Source organism: Solanum tuberosum, unplaced genomic scaffold, assembly GCF_000226075.1.
Source record: "Solanum tuberosum cultivar DM 1-3 516 R44 unplaced genomic scaffold, SolTub_3.0 scf00062, whole genome shotgun sequence".
Lineage (NCBI taxonomy): Eukaryota > Viridiplantae > Streptophyta > Magnoliopsida > Solanales > Solanaceae > Solanum > Solanum tuberosum.
The window spans coordinates 246,174-261,093 of record NW_006238987.1 but is presented as its reverse complement, the minus strand read 5'-3'; the positions used below and the strand labels follow the sequence as shown (position 1 = coordinate 261,093).

General features: G+C 35.5%; 2 protein-coding genes across 3 annotated transcripts; both read left to right on the top strand.

Annotated features, from left to right (window-relative positions):
- The first annotated feature begins 1,001 nt into the window (after positions 1–1,001).
- Positions 1,002–6,483, top strand: LOC102580946 (mannose-1-phosphate guanyltransferase alpha). Of its 2 annotated transcripts, XM_006344947.2 has the most exons (16): positions 1,002–1,193; positions 1,337–1,396; positions 1,546–1,643; positions 1,780–1,880; positions 1,975–2,053; positions 2,255–2,315; positions 2,472–2,518; positions 2,641–2,733; positions 2,841–2,931; positions 3,253–3,301; positions 4,433–4,549; positions 4,638–4,785; positions 5,324–5,416; positions 5,491–5,559; positions 6,031–6,073; positions 6,184–6,483. In XM_006344947.2, exons 2-16 carry the CDS (start codon positions 1,339–1,341, stop codon positions 6,282–6,284), a joined length of 1,248 nt encoding a protein of 415 aa, XP_006345009.1. In that variant the 5' UTR covers positions 1,002–1,193; positions 1,337–1,338; the 3' UTR covers positions 6,285–6,483. The 2 variants fall into 2 exon arrangements, with proteins under 2 accessions (XP_006345009.1, XP_006345008.1); XM_006344946.2 differs by having other exon boundaries at positions 1,003–1,396.
- A 669-nt stretch (positions 6,484–7,152) lies between these two features.
- LOC102580598 (pyridoxine/pyridoxamine 5'-phosphate oxidase 1, chloroplastic-like) lies at positions 7,153–14,744 on the top strand. Its single transcript, XM_006344945.2, has 14 exons — positions 7,153–7,359; positions 7,456–7,632; positions 7,737–7,775; positions 8,181–8,348; positions 8,452–8,557; positions 9,626–9,792; positions 9,889–10,131; positions 10,327–10,415; positions 10,841–10,891; positions 10,987–11,077; positions 11,507–11,611; positions 11,725–11,795; positions 13,750–13,845; positions 14,356–14,744. The coding sequence occupies exons 1-14, from the start codon at positions 7,222–7,224 to the stop codon at positions 14,420–14,422; spliced, it is 1,608 nt and encodes a 535-aa protein (XP_006345007.1). The 5' UTR covers positions 7,153–7,221; the 3' UTR covers positions 14,423–14,744.
- Positions 14,745–14,920: the final 176 nt, after the last annotated feature.

Here is a 14,920-nt window from a genome sequence, read left to right as displayed (position 1 = left end):
CCATGGGAGAAAGGGTTAGCAAGTAATATTAACTAACATCAATTCATTTAATGCAATGAACCCATCAGTCCACAAAGGGGAAATAGCATGGGATGGATAAACAAAAGCCACCAATGAAAAATTAGATAAAAGTGACTTAATGATTTGGATTAATCTAAAGATTTTGTGAGTTTCCCTTTTGGGTTAGTAAAACATGAAAAGGGTTAAACCACAAAAAAATGATTGGAATTATATGCAAGCTAATTTACATGGTTGTATTTAATATATACGCTTTTCCATCACAAGTGATGATGACCAATGATAGATTACTATGTTGCGTAAGATGAATAATATGTAATTTAAACTTGTAAATTATAAAATATTAGTCACTGTTTTCCCCTTTTAGCTTTTCATTTTCCAATTCATTATCTATCTTTTAATTCACTATTTTGTCCCGTCATTATTTCGGATGATTACTAGTACGGTGCTACATCTCTTTCTTTCTTGATCTGGCTTTTCCAATGAAATTTGACAACCAAGTTAGGTACAACACTTTAAAGAGTATGATGACAAATGTGTTGTATGAAAAGTAAATATCGAAAAACAATAACGAAGGATGAAAATAATTTTATGAGTATGCAAGGGAAAATATAATTTTTTCCATAAAAAAGATTTTTTATCAATAGAATTTATTTTTTTGCAATGTGGAAGAGGAAAAAAGAAAATAAGGAGAATTCATGTGGAACATTACAAACACAAGAAAATCTTTGTGGTTGAAATTTCTAATTTGAAAAAAAATCTTCTTGCTTTAGTAAAAATATTTTCAAAAGAATATTATAATATGCTTTCCAAGTTCCATTTATCTCAAACATATGAACTTCCCCTGTTCGAAAAATAAAAGATCATAATTCATATACCTTAAATTAGACAACTTTATAATGACAACATAATAAATACAAATAATTCTATACTGGAAAGTGATGAAAGCCAATTAAAAACAAAAGAAAGGTCGAAATTTGCTACCTATTTGTCTCGTATAATATAAAAAAAATCCACCCCCTTTGTTCTGTCCTTTCTTTCTCACTGGATCTTTAGTATCCATCTCAATTTTTATTTACAGTATTCATATCCCTTTCTCCTCTCTGTCTATCTCCCCCAACGTTCTCGTCCACCTCCTTTTCTGCTTCATCTTCTGCCAGCACTGTCACTTTTAGGTTTCTGTATTGTAATTATCGAGTTGCCCCTTTTGAGATTATTTCCCAAATTGTGTTCATTGTAGAGTTAAAAGAATTGGAGCTGTTGATTTGGGCTGAAGGTTTTATCTTTTTTTTTGAGATCTGAATTCTGCTTTTGATAGAAATGGGAAGTTCTGAGGAGAGAGTTGTGGCTGTGATCATGGTCGGTGGACCAACCAAAGGTATGCATTTTTTTATTCAAGTTTTAGAACTTCCATCCAAGTTCTTTATCACTGTTTGGAATTTGGGTATAAAAGAAACCCTTGATTAATTTCAATTCAATTTTAATAAAGTTCAAATCTTGTGCCCTGTGTTCTTGATTCCTTGACAGGTACACGTTTCCGCCCATTGTCATTGAATATCCCAAAGCCACTTTTTCCATTAGCAGGACAGCCAATGGTTCATCATCCGATCTCTGCCTGTAAAAAGGTAATGCTTTCTTTGTACTAATGCTAAATATTGCTATACAGATTTGATGTTCTAGGTTTTCTTGCATTCATTAACGAATGGGGTGTTCAAAGTTCAAGGTTTTATGCATTAAACTAATGACTTCTGTACTTTTCAGATTCCGAACCTAGCGCAGATCTACCTCATTGGCTTCTATGAGGAGCGTGAATTTGCTATATATGTGTCTTCAATCTCGAATGAACTAAGAATTCCTGTCAGGTTTTATTACTATCCTGCTTATCCATGCAGTGAGTTTTATGAACTTCTTAATATTGGAGCTCATTGATGTGTCTATTGAATTTATTGTTAATAGATACCTGAAGGAGGACAAACCACATGGTTCAGCTGGAGGCCTTTACAACTTTAGGGATCTGCTTATGGAAGACAGCCCGGTTGGGATTTTCACTCTTCTTGATTATAATATTCTTGTGATGATCATGTGTAGATTGCTGGGAATAATAACTACAGAGTTAGTTACTAGGAACATAAGAATTGATCAAATATGGTCTAAAAAATCTGAAAATATAAGTGAGGCTGCTGCCTCATCATACTTAGCTATCACCTTAACATGGTTAACTTTTCTCACCTGGCAGTCACATATATTTTTGCTGAACTGCGACGTTTGCTGCAGCTTTCCTTTGCCTGAGATGCTCGGTATTTGGCTCTTTCTTTCCCTCTTTATACTTCTCTCACACTTCTTAACTTTCATTCTTCTACTCTCTTGATCAACTTCTCTGCAATAAAGAGCGTTGCAGTGGTTTAGAGTTTTGACTTTCCAAGGTTTACCTTCTGTTTGCTCCAAAATCGCAGAGGCTCATAGAAGATATGGTGGAATGGGAACCATTCTTGTCAGCAAGGTAGATGAAAGTCCCCTCGAACTGTTTGTCTAGGACACATGCTATTGGCTATTTTGTAGTTTATTAGCATCTATTATGTGATTACTTCATGTTGAAAGTCTTATTTAAGTTTCCATATGCAGGTGTCTGCTGAGACAGCCAGTGAATTTGGTGAACTGGTTGCTGACCCCGAAACCAATGAACTGTTGCATTACACAGAGAAACCTGAAACTTTTGTACGTCCTGATCCAACATTTACTTGCTGTTGGATTTTACTTGCATTAACTAAGAAATGTGTAGGTTTATACCCCTGGATTCTTGCCTAAATATGACTGGAATGCAGGTGAGTGATCGCATCAACTGTGGTGTGTACGTATTTACGCCCGATATCTTTAATGCTATTCAAGGAGTATCCACTCAGAGGAAAGACAGAGGTTGGTCTATGCATCATAACTAGGGTTTCCCTTGATTATGTGTTTTCATATTAAAAGAACTGAGATTTTTGGTCCATCTCTTCCTTTGATATCATTGTTCTAGTGTCATTTTCACCTTAGAACCATATTGGGCTGATTTGAACACTGACATAGCACAATTGCTGAAATAGAACAGTGCTGTGATTGACTTGGGACAATATTACGTCTTCCTAATCCAATGTGGTTTTCAAGTTTCTTAAAACCCATGCAGTGATTGGTCCCAATTCTCAAACAATAGTATTATATGGGGGTGATTTATGAAGTATTTCTCTTCTGTTGCAGCTAATCTAAGGCGTGTATCCAGCTTTGAAGCTCTTCAGCCAGTAAATAGGTATAATTTCCCTATAAAACTACGTAATAGACATTTTGGTGCTACCTTCGGAGAATAGTCATCTCATTTGCAATTGCCCTCTATTATGATTTCACTGTTGCAGCTCAAAATGGTATCTAGGTTCTTAGTCTGATTTTTCATTCTTCTATTCAATTGCTTACAAGCGTGGTTGCTTCTTTCTCCTCGTTGCACATTTCACAAATCCAGATTTAACATTTATATTAGTAATTTATCTCAGCATTTTGTTTGGTGAATGGTGAAATCGGGTGAAGCTTTAACTGTAGCAGCTGATAATCACTTTTCAGGACAGAGGTTCTAGGTGCTGACGTAATTTTTACCTTTAGTTTCTTAGGGCAGTAGTGAATACTTATCTTTCTTTAAGTTGTTGAGGAGTAAAGAGCAGATTTTTGGTTGCTAAATCTTCTGAAGGATAATGATTCTAGTTTGTTTTTTGAGGTTACTCATTTCATTAGGATGATGTTACTACACAATCATATGTTCCCACAAACACCTGTTATTTTGAGCTTTAATGGAATGGAAGATGTTACTGCTCACTGTTTGACCAGTAAATGATATTCAAAGTGCAAAGTGTACGTCTTGTTGTCTTCACTGTCATTGAGGAGTCCACCAAAACTGAAACCAGTCTTAGATTTTTGAAGCCCACACTTATCCCAAGCTTAAGCCATTTAATTTTGGCATCTTCCTGAGGTCTGCTCACAGTTAATTCGAACAAGACAATGCCACAAATGTTTGAACAATTGAACTGTGTGGTTGTGCACCTCTAGCTTGAATTGTGTTACCTGGTCTTATAGTAACCTCTTGAAAGAAGCTTCTTCTGCAGAAGGATCATATGAATAAATCACCTGCTATAGGTGATACACTCTCAGCTAAAGGTAGTCAATTAGGGGGCTGCAGACTGCAGTTACTAGAGCTGGATTATGGGTCTCCGAGCCACAGCCCTATGTAGAATAAATTAATGAGGTTTATGATTCTTAATAGGAGCAGTAAAATTAATCTTTCTACTGAATAATACTTAGAATTGGCAACAAAAGAGTTTAAATGTACCGGTGCACCTGAAAAAAGAATTTCTGGTGCCTTCTTTTCCTTTCCTGATATGAGCTTATTTGACAGGAGTCTTCCAACAGACTTTGTACGGTTGGATCAAGATATTTTGACCCCTCTTGCAGGGAAGAAGCAGCTATATACCTATGAAACCATGGATTTCTGGGAACAAATTAAAACACCAGGGTAAGCGAATCATATGAAGTGCTCATCATCCCATTTCCATTTCAAATGTCAAAATTTGAGGTGATGGGTGGGTTTATTTCTTTTGCAGGATGTCTTTGAAATGCTCCGGTCTCTACCTGGCTCAATATAGTTCCACATCACCACATCTTTTGGCAAGTGGGGATGGCTCAAAGACTGCAACCATCAGCGGTGATGTTTATATCCATCCATCTGCTAAAGTTCATCCAACTGCCAAGGTAGGAATATTTCGATACACCTACAAATAACTTGTTATGATTATTATATTATGTTATAAATTTCATGGTTGGTTATTTGGGATTAATGGTTATTTATTTTACTGCAATAACTTCTGTGATATGAAAAACAGCTAGAGGCAAATCTTGGCTCACCAGCCAAATCTGTATTGACTAGTACATGTTTGCAACACTGTAGCTCTAGGTCATCTCTTTTGTAATGAATAATTGAATATGATTCCTGGTACAGATTATGTCAGTTATTGCAGTGTTTTCTATTTTGTCAAAGCTGCACCTTTGTAAATTTATTTTAGTTAAAAGTAAAGAGATCAAATTTGATTTCTGATTAGCGTTTATGAATCTGAAGAGCTAGCTCTTGATGGTTCTTGCTTCCATTCCATGCCTCAAAAAGTTTTTTTTATATTGTTTCTCCTTACATAATTAATTGCCACAAACACTTCTGACTGCAGTTGCCCTGATTATGTGCTCACTTAGACCTCCTTCCTTCACCTATTGATGTGTCTGTTACAATGTTGAACAGATTGGTCCAAATGTTTCAATTTCTGCTAATGCTCGTATTGGAGCTGGTGCCAGGCTCATCAGTTGTATTATCCTTGATGATGTTGAAATCAAGGTACCACTTCACTATATTACAGCTCATGAGATACTTCAATGACATATGCTGGAATTTAACATGTCATTTTCCAGGAAAATGCGGTTGTTATTCATGCAATTGTTGGCTGGAAGTCTTCAATTGGCAGATGGTCAAGAGTCCAGGTAAGTAATGGAGATGGCTAAATTCTTGTTTAATGTATCAAATATATTGCTGAAAAAAGATGCTTTGGTCTCGACTCCCCAAAAATATTCCCCGAGAGGTCATTCTTAATTTGTCAGTTTGTCTGTCCTGTCAATATGTAGTGCCAGCTGGTTTCTCCTTTGGAATTTAGGAAGTAGGAAGAGCTGTCATACTACTCCTCTTTCATCAGAACTGTAGAGTAAAATAATCTGAAGAAAGTGCTTTTTCACATCAAAATTATTCATTACGCATGATATTAATTTAACTCCAAGAGTGTAATCCATGTATTATGTGAAGATCTTCAATGAGAATTCATAAGATATGCTGTACTAGTCCTTTCTCTTGGACTTTATATTCCATGCTAGCTGAATACCATTCCTCCATTATTTCATTTGCTTTCTCTAGTCCTAGTCTTCACATCAGGTATCTAAACTCTATCAAACTGATTTCAGGGTGTAGGAGACTACAACACAAAGCTCGGGATCACAATTCTTGGTAATGTATTTGTTATTCTCATATTCCTTTCTGTTACAGCTCGTACCTTTACAAAATTATCAACATTAAACTTTTGTGGTGGATTATCTAAATCAATATATTGAAACCAGGTGAATCTGTGTTGGTCGAGGATGAAGTAGTGGTAATCAACAGCATTGTTCTGCCAAACAAGACTCTTAATGTGAGTGTCCAAGAAGAGATCTTACTTTAAACACAGAGAGATGAATTTGGCAGTGCCCCCTTTTGCTAATGCTACTAAGCCATCTTCATCCCCCTAGGCTTGTATTACCATTTTAATTCTATGTATGTATTGTTTGTACATTTGAATACGGAACAATTTTGCTAGTTTACTGTTTATTTGTAATTTTCAATAGTAAGAACTGCAATAAACCCTTCTTTTCTTAATTTTATTGTTGGTCTCTCTCCCTAATAATCTATTTTTTTTTAAAAATAAATTCAAATTCATTTAGTTTCTTAAAAAGGAATGTTAGGACGTTTTGTGGTGAAGATTTCACACTAGAATATTTTCAGATATTTCTTAACCTGATTCTAAGGTCTGTTGTATACTCTAACCTCTCTAAATCCCAAGAAATTTCACTCGATATGCTGTAAAAAATAAAGAGGGAGAGGAAATCCATGTAAATTGTCAATTTGCATAAATTTCCCCTTGTTATTTTAGTAAGAAAAAATGCCAAACTTGTTCCTTTGTATTTAATTTTTTTCCCTGTTATATTATCCGAATAAAAAAGCCCTCATGTTATATATAGGTCCAAATATATCCATTTCCAATAACAGCCATTGAAGTGTTGAATGTGGGAAAAAGTTTTCAATTCACCATATAAATAACGAAAAATGTTTGATATAGTCTCCAACTTTGTGATTAAAAATTGATATATTTTTCGTAAAAAAAACTTACATATACCTATATGATTATCAAAATAACTCAAATATAATTCCTTTCCGCGGAAAGAAATAAAAATAATTGATTATAAATTTATTTTCCTAATTTTTTATTAAAATAAAGTCCATCCTTTAATTCTTCTCTTCAATAAAGTTTATCTAGAGGTTTCATGTGTATTAAGCCAGGAAAAGGTGGCTAATCGAAGAGGTCACAATGCCACAATACTGTATTGTTAATTGTGTATAAAATGCTTCCTTTGTTGCGCAAAGCCAAAAGAATGTCATGTCTTCTCTCCCAAACATCACTTCCTTCTTCAGCTGCTATTTCCGTCTGTAATTTCAAGCCAACTCACTCTCTCATCGCTCCACATCATCTTCTTCTTCCGGTAAATTCTCTTTCTTTCCTTGTGTGATCTTGATTTCGCTACGTGTAGAACTGTCAGCTATTGAATTACTTATTTGCTAAATCTTGGGAATGAAAGAGGTTGTTGGGTTTAAGACCCAAGATTGGATTTTTGGGTTCGGTGAGAGGAATGGCAACGAAAATGGATAGCATCCAGCAAAACCCAGAGGCCATTTCGTACCTAAACCAGAAAGAAGCTGCTGAAATTGATGAAATACTTATGGGTCCTCTTGGTTTCAGTGTTGATCAACTTATGGTTAGCGTCTTAATTATACCGATAATTGTGATATCTTTTGAGTTTTGACTTTCATTAGGGGATAGTTTCTAGTATGCTGGGTGATTTTGTGGGTTTGATTGCAGGAACTGGCTGGCTTGAGTGTTGCTGCTGCAATTGCTGAGGTGAGTAGAGGAATTGCTTTAAAAAGATCTCTTTGTACTTTATGTCATCACCTCCTTGACAATTTGACATGGTTGAAGATGCATTCTGACTTTTAGAATTTCAGTTTGTTTCAGTTGTATTGGATTGAGTAATTTGGTTATGTTAAATTTTGACGCAAGGTAACAATACAATTGTATAGCATCTACCCTGATTTGCGTGTCATATTTTTGAATTTCCAAAATTTTGTTTCCCCCCTGCATGTTGGACAACAATTTTTTTGTCTCCATTTCTGTCATTTTAGCAATTTTTGAGTGGATGTAGGTTCATAGACAATACCATCAGGCTATTGCTTCTTTTTTTTCCATCTTGATCCTTTGTGGGTAGTTCGTTGAGGCTGTACACTAGTGATTTTTTTCTTATGACAGGTCTACAGACCAAGTGAGTACAGTCGTGTTCTTACTATTTGCGGTCCTGGCAATAATGGCGGTGATGGTCTTGTAGCTGCTCGTCATCTATATCACTTTGGCTATAAACCATTCATATGTTACCCTAAGCGTACTGCTAAGCCTCTTTATGATGGCTTGGTAACTCAGGTATCAATTTTTGTTTAAACTTTACGAATGACAAATTTATAGTCCATTGTTCCATTAAAAGTTCCATTTATTCAACTTTCTGATAAATAAACATTTTTTCTAGCTCGAGTCGATGTCAGTTCCTTTCTTGTCATTGGAAGATTTGCCAAAGGACTTGTCTGACAGCTTTGACATTCTAGTGGATGCAATATTTGGATTCTCGTTCCATGGTATAATTTTTCTTTAGATCTTTTTGTCGTTGAGCTTCAACATGTAACAACTACTGAAATTTTAGAATCTTTTGGTTGGAACCTTTCATTTATCTTTCTTTCTATTTCTATTGTTCATGACATTTACTTTGTTTATTGATAAGTAACTCTTCATTTACCTTTTATTCCTTTTAGCATGGAAAAGAAACTGGTGAACTTCTTATGTCATTAGCAATGTAATAATCCTTTCTTTTGATCCATAAAAGACTAAAATCTGTCTTTCCGGATGAGATGACAACACAGCTGATTGCAAAGAAAGGGGATATCTGAACAGAAAAATAGAAGATGTACACTCTCAAACATAAAAAGCTATAGGACATTTTCTTGTGTTGGGAGTGGAATGTTGAGGAAGGATAATTTGGTCAAATTTTGTTTCCTGGTGGAAAGATTGTCAAATACTTAAGTTTTGTTTCAAGGCCTGGAAGTGTATAGGATGGTTTGATACCCAAAATAGATTAGAAAGGAGGGGTTTTTGTCCATGATTAACAGGAAAGGGAAAAAGTTACAAAAATAACATTTCTTAGTTTGGAGGAAAAATAGATAAAATTGAAGGGGGCAGATTGTTGAGGCAGGATAAGGATGGTTCTTTGGTCAAATTTTGTCGTGGTTTCCTGGAAGAAAAATCCACTATATTTTAGTTTGTTTTAACTTTTAAGGTCTAGATGTGTATAGAATTGTTTGATACCCAAAATAGATCAGAAAGGAGGTTATAATTAGCAGGAAAGATAATTTTTCTTATAAAATATCCTTCTATATCCCTCAGGTGGATAGCATGAAACCAAAAATAGATAAAAATTAAGAGAAACCGAGCTTCTTCTTTAGGCCTGATTATCATTGGATTTTAGATAGAACCATCGAGAAGAGAAGCACTAGATATAAGGAAGAAGCAGGAAAATTTGAAAGTGGTAACAACAAAGTAACTTTGCGAAGGTGTTTTTTTATGAAAGATTAAAAAAAAAGTTCTGGTACTGAAGTGTGTGCACCTCAATCTTTCTTTAGCTTTTGTAAGATTTCTGGTAACTTGTCCAGGTAGCCCAAGGCCACCTTTTGATGACTTAATTCAGAGACTGGTGGCACTAAAGATTAATGGCGATACACATCAGAAATCACCTGCCATCATCTCTATAGATATTCCATCTGGTTGGCATGTGGAAGAGGGGGATTTAAGTGGTGAAGGTATTAAACCTGACATGCTGGTATGTGTTTGGTTTTTATTTGTATTTAATATCTGCAACGCCTTACTTGTTTGACTTTTATTGAGCCACCTAACAAGTAAAATTTCTCGAACTTAGGTTTCTCTAACTGCCCCTAAATTGTGTGCCAAAAGGTTTTCTGGCTCGCACCACTTTTTAGGTGGCAGATTTGTTCCACCATCCATCAGGAACAAATTTAATCTCCAATTACCAGCATATCCTGGCACTTCCATGTGCGTCCGTATTGGCAAGCCCCCAAAAATTGACATATCATCTCTGAGGGAGAACTATATTTCTCCTGCGTTGCTTGAGGAAGAGGTCGTCGCTGACCCCTTTGATCAGGTATGAGTTGATGTAATCATGTAAAACAGAGTGGATGATGACTGATGACTTTATTTTTTTAAAATTTTATTAAGAGATAGTTGGCCATATTCCAGGTGTCACTAATTCTAATCCATGTTTCTTGAATTTTCACTGTGATTTTGTGTACCTAATTCTCCTGTTGCTTTATAATTACATCAACCTTGACTTTTGCAGTTCCAAAAGTGGTTTGATGATGCAATGGCGGCAGGCTTGAAGGAACCAAATGCCATGGCCTTGTCAACTACTGGCAAAGATGGCAAGCCGTGAGTGTCTCACGTTGCTTTTGCTAAAATTAGTTCATTTTATTTTTTAACCCACCTGCTGTAATAATATGCAACTCTAAGACTTTACCTCTTTCTTTCCCCCTCTCTTACATTATCAATCACCAAGAAATTGTGATGAGAGCTATATCATCTAGAGAACTTTCATATAGCAGTTTTGGTTCACGCTCAATTGTGAAACTGGCAACAGTCCTTCTATGAGAATTAGCAGGATGTTTAAGGAAAATCTTGTAACCATAATAAAAAGCTAGATCATTAGGATTTTTTGCAAGATTATTGGTTCATATGAATCTCTGATTAACGTCTCAAATTGTTTATGTATTGGTTCTTGTTAAGTGCTTAGGTATGTTTTCATATCTCTTTCTTGAACCATAAACTTGTATCATTTTATGACTTTTTAACTGAAGTTCATCAAGGATCGTATTGCTGAAAGGGGTTGACAAGGATGGTTTTGTCTGGTTAGTTCTGCTCATCTTTATGCTAGTGCATCCTAATGCCATTCAGAAGACACTAGTTTGTTATTTCATTCTTATATAGAGTCTCCCCTGTGCAGGTACACCAATTATGAAGGCAGAAAAGGTCAACAAATAGCTGAAAATCCTCATGCCGCACTCCTCTTTTATTGGGATGATTTGAACCGCCAGGTATAGTCTGACTTAACTATCTATAATAGAGAATCTGTCAGTGTATTTATTCTCATTCTTCAAGGAGAAAGACTTATGCAGTGTATGAGGAGGCTATCAATACCCTGTTTACTATTTGCTAGCATAGACTAAAATTCAAGTTGTTGCATCTCTCAGCATATAGGTTGAGCATGGAATATGTATATGATATTATACTTTACTAGACCTACTTAGTTGCCTGCCAGATTAAAAGGGAAGAAACTTTGTAATTTGTAGTGTTTATATAAAGCACTCATTTTGTGTGGTGTTTTATGAATAAAAATTACCTATTAAAAGAAACTCAAATCCATGTGCAAGCTACATTAATTGTTGAACAATATGTCATGGTTGTATCTCCTGCTGCCGTTGAATTATTCTGAATGGATCTTAAAACAACAGTGTGGTCTCTAGGTAAGAATCGAAGGGCCGGTGCAAAAAGTTTCTGATGAGGAATCTGAGCAATATTTTCACAGTCGTCCTCGGGGAAGTCAGATTGGTGCCATAGTTAGCCAGCAGGTATGCAAGTTTCTTAGTATAATTTTTGAAATTGTTTCTTTAACTTTGTATGTCTGTAACTGCCTTTTATTTGCTCATATAATTTGCAAACATTTGTCTCTTGCTTTTCCTAGAGCACAGTTATTCCGGGAAGGCATGTCCTCCTTGACGAATACAAACAGTTGGAGGCAAAATACTCTGATGGGTTAGTATCTAGTTTTAACTAATCAACTGATTTGGAATGCCAAAGCCAAATGCTATGATGTTTCTGTATCTGCACCATTCAAAACATGGTTTCTCCTGTTCTCATACTTGTGCTCAACTTTATTTTATGTAATCCATTGCCATACTTTAGGAAATATGTGATAGTATATAGTAAAATTCCTCCCCCAATTCACAATCCCTTTGAAAGAGAACTTGAGGAACATTTTTTGTGGAACTGCCTATATAGGAAATCAGGTACAACTAATACCCCATAAAAAATTCATTAAGAGAAAATGGGAATTCATAAGTGGGAGTGAGAAATACTCCCTCCATCCCATATTAGTTGTCATGTTTTACTTCTCAAGAGTCAATTTGACTAATCTTCGGAGCTAAATTGGATTAGATTAATTCAATATTTTAAAATTATAATTTAAATATTCAAAAACTACACGAAAAGTACTATAAATTATAATTCTTTTCATATCAATATGGTGAAAAATATATGTTAAAACGCCGGTCAAAGTTAATCTAGTTTGACTCTCGAAAAGGAAACATGACAAGTATTATCGGACGGAGGGAGTAACAAAAACTAAAATCCATAAGTTGAGTTCTCATACGGTTCTATAGGTTTAAAAGTTTCCTTATGCTGCATCAAGAAATAATTGAAAGTTGAATCCCAAATATGTTGTTCTAAACTTCCCAGTTGGGATGTAAGGTTTCCCCTTTTTTTTTTTAGATGAAATAAAAAGGTTTCATTGAAAGCATACAAAAGATGCAAAAGAGGTAGTATATTTGAGCTTACAAAAAGGTTGTATTAATCTCTTTACATAAGTGGCTATTACAAGACCCAGGGAGACTACAGGGGCCAGGGGGGACATAATGTCACAGCTACACAATAACATAAGACACCTAGACTTTAACAGAATGGTTAAGGGTTGAAGGTTGATAAACCATCAGAACATCTACTATTTCTTTCTAACCATAAGCACCAACAAATGCGAGCTGGAATCATCATCCATGTGCTTCTGATGGCTTTACCAATTTCCCGGCAGCTCCAACATTCATAAGCTTCTTTAAAGCTTTGCGGCATGACCCAACTGAGACCAAAAATAGAGAGAAACATACTGCACAAATCAGTTGCAACTTAACAATATAATAAAGGTGGTTGTTGGTTTCCAAGCTCTTGCAACACATAAGACATCTGTTCACGGTCTGAATGCCCCTTTTGCTGAGATTGTCTTGGGTAGGGAAGGCCTCATGTAGAGCTGTCCACTGCAGATGAATCTTTTTGTTTGCAGTGGTAAGTATAAATGCATGTGTATACGGTAAGCTGTCAATTGATTCTTTTATCTATGCCTGCCCGGCTGAGCAAGTCGAATTAGATTTCATCAGTAGGTTCAACCAAAGCTCAGCCTTGAAAAGTGTTAATTTAATATCAGTAAATTGTTAAAGATTATAACGACATTTAGTCTGAAAATCGTAGATCAATAATCGATGTATCAAGTAAATTATAATGGCATTTAATTTGATAATGGTAGATCAATAGATTGTTTGTGAAAGGAGAGGAAAAGAACTAAAGAACAATATATCTACGAACAACTTGGACCCCAGCCTAATAAAGCTCAGACTTGCCTTTTGCTGAGGTCGGACTTCAAATTTAAACTTAGCCCTCCCAGATTCAATTTGGGCACAGCTTCAGAAATGGTGCTTAATGAGCTCATTTACGCTGTTCAGTTTCTATTTTGGTGTATGTGCTATTATGTAGTGCAGTACTTTCATGTTCATATATAATTAAAACCAACTAATTCTGTCTCCTATAAGCTGATTAAAAAAATCTGTCTCCTGTAATGCAACCACTATAGTAATTTGTCATTTCTCTTCCCCCACTTCATGCTCATAAATTTCACTCCCATATCCTTGAAAGGACTTGACTACCTATTTTGTCTCATCTGCAGAAGCGTGATTCCCAAACCAAAATACTGGGGAGGCTACCGGCTTAAACCTGAAATGTTTGAATTTTGGCAAGGACAGAAATCTCGCTTGCATGACAGGTATTGACTACAGGATGTCTCGTCCAAAGACTTCCATATTATGCTAGGAATGTATCCAACTCAGAGAAGTAATAAAGTGTTTCCTTTTTGATTTGTAAGAGAGATATTACGGATGCAATTTTCTAGGCAGCTCAACATTTTAGAAGAGAATGTGACATAAAAGTACAAGAATGTAGTGGAAAAGAGATATGGAGTGTTGAGCAAAACACTATATATCAATTTAGAAAATTTGAATGAATAAATAGAATAGAGTTGGGAGAATTTAGTAATCTGGGACCCACGAACTTTAGTAGTTTTTATACTGAATGCTCCTTGTGAAACGGATTTCCATATTTATCAACTCAATATAGACAAATGGTTTCTTAAAAATACTCTCATATGTTTCTCCATATTTGAACTACACTTTGATGAGATTTCCAGATTAACTTCAGTGTGTCTTACTCTTTAGAACTTTAGGTTGCTCTTTTTTTCCATATAATTTATGGCTACATTTGGTTTATGCTATTGCAGGTTGTGTTACATCCTGGAAACAGTTGATGGAAAAACAGCGTGGAGGATTGAACGATTGGCTCCATGACTTGTGTTGAGAACATCCTCATTATGAGGATGCCAATTTGTGTACTTTCTTCCGTTAGCCTTTCCCTTTCTCCTCTCTCCGCAGGCCCGCCTATTGATCATGTGTGTATATCGTGGAGTCGACGCAACTTTCCAGACACCAATAAAATTTGCCATTTTTATCAGATTATTGATTAACAGTTATAATAGAGATTTACATGTAATTACATTATAAGCAACGTCGGTCATAGAACTCTTGCTGCATGGTTTCCTTCTCTCTGTTTTTTGTTGCTGCAACAGTGCAACTTATTGCGGGTAAAACTTACCGCACGAGGTGTTTAGCATGTCATGTGTTTAAATTTATAGTTCATTTTACTTTATTAAATCACGTAATAATGGAAATTGCATTGGTTTGGTGTAAACACCCGGTGCGGATAAGTTGCTGGTATTTGCTTCTCGTTGCTTTCTCATTTGATATTTGTAAGATGAAAAAGCTACAGAATGACTAATCGACAATTTG

Bases quoted from the DNA above. Each gene is read 5' to 3' on its own strand.
- LOC102580946 (XM_006344947.2), top strand. From the start codon at position 1,339: ATGGGAAGTTCTGAGGAGAGAGTTGTGGCTGTGATCATGGTCGGTGGA. The intron at 1,397-1,545 runs GTATGCATTTTT...ATTCCTTGACAG, and splicing joins GGTCGGTGGACCAACCAAAG to GTACACGTTTCCGCCCATTG. The intron at 4,550-4,637 runs GTAAGCGAATCA...TTTCTTTTGCAG, and splicing joins GAACAAATTAAAACACCAGG to GATGTCTTTGAAATGCTCCG.
- LOC102580598 (XM_006344945.2), top strand. From the start codon at position 7,222: ATGCTTCCTTTGTTGCGCAAAGCCAAAAGAATGTCATGTCTTCTCTCC. The intron at 10,892-10,986 runs GTTAGTTCTGCT...TCCCCTGTGCAG, and splicing joins GACAAGGATGGTTTTGTCTG to GTACACCAATTATGAAGGCA. The intron at 13,846-14,355 runs GTATTGACTACA...ATGCTATTGCAG, and splicing joins AAATCTCGCTTGCATGACAG to GTTGTGTTACATCCTGGAAA.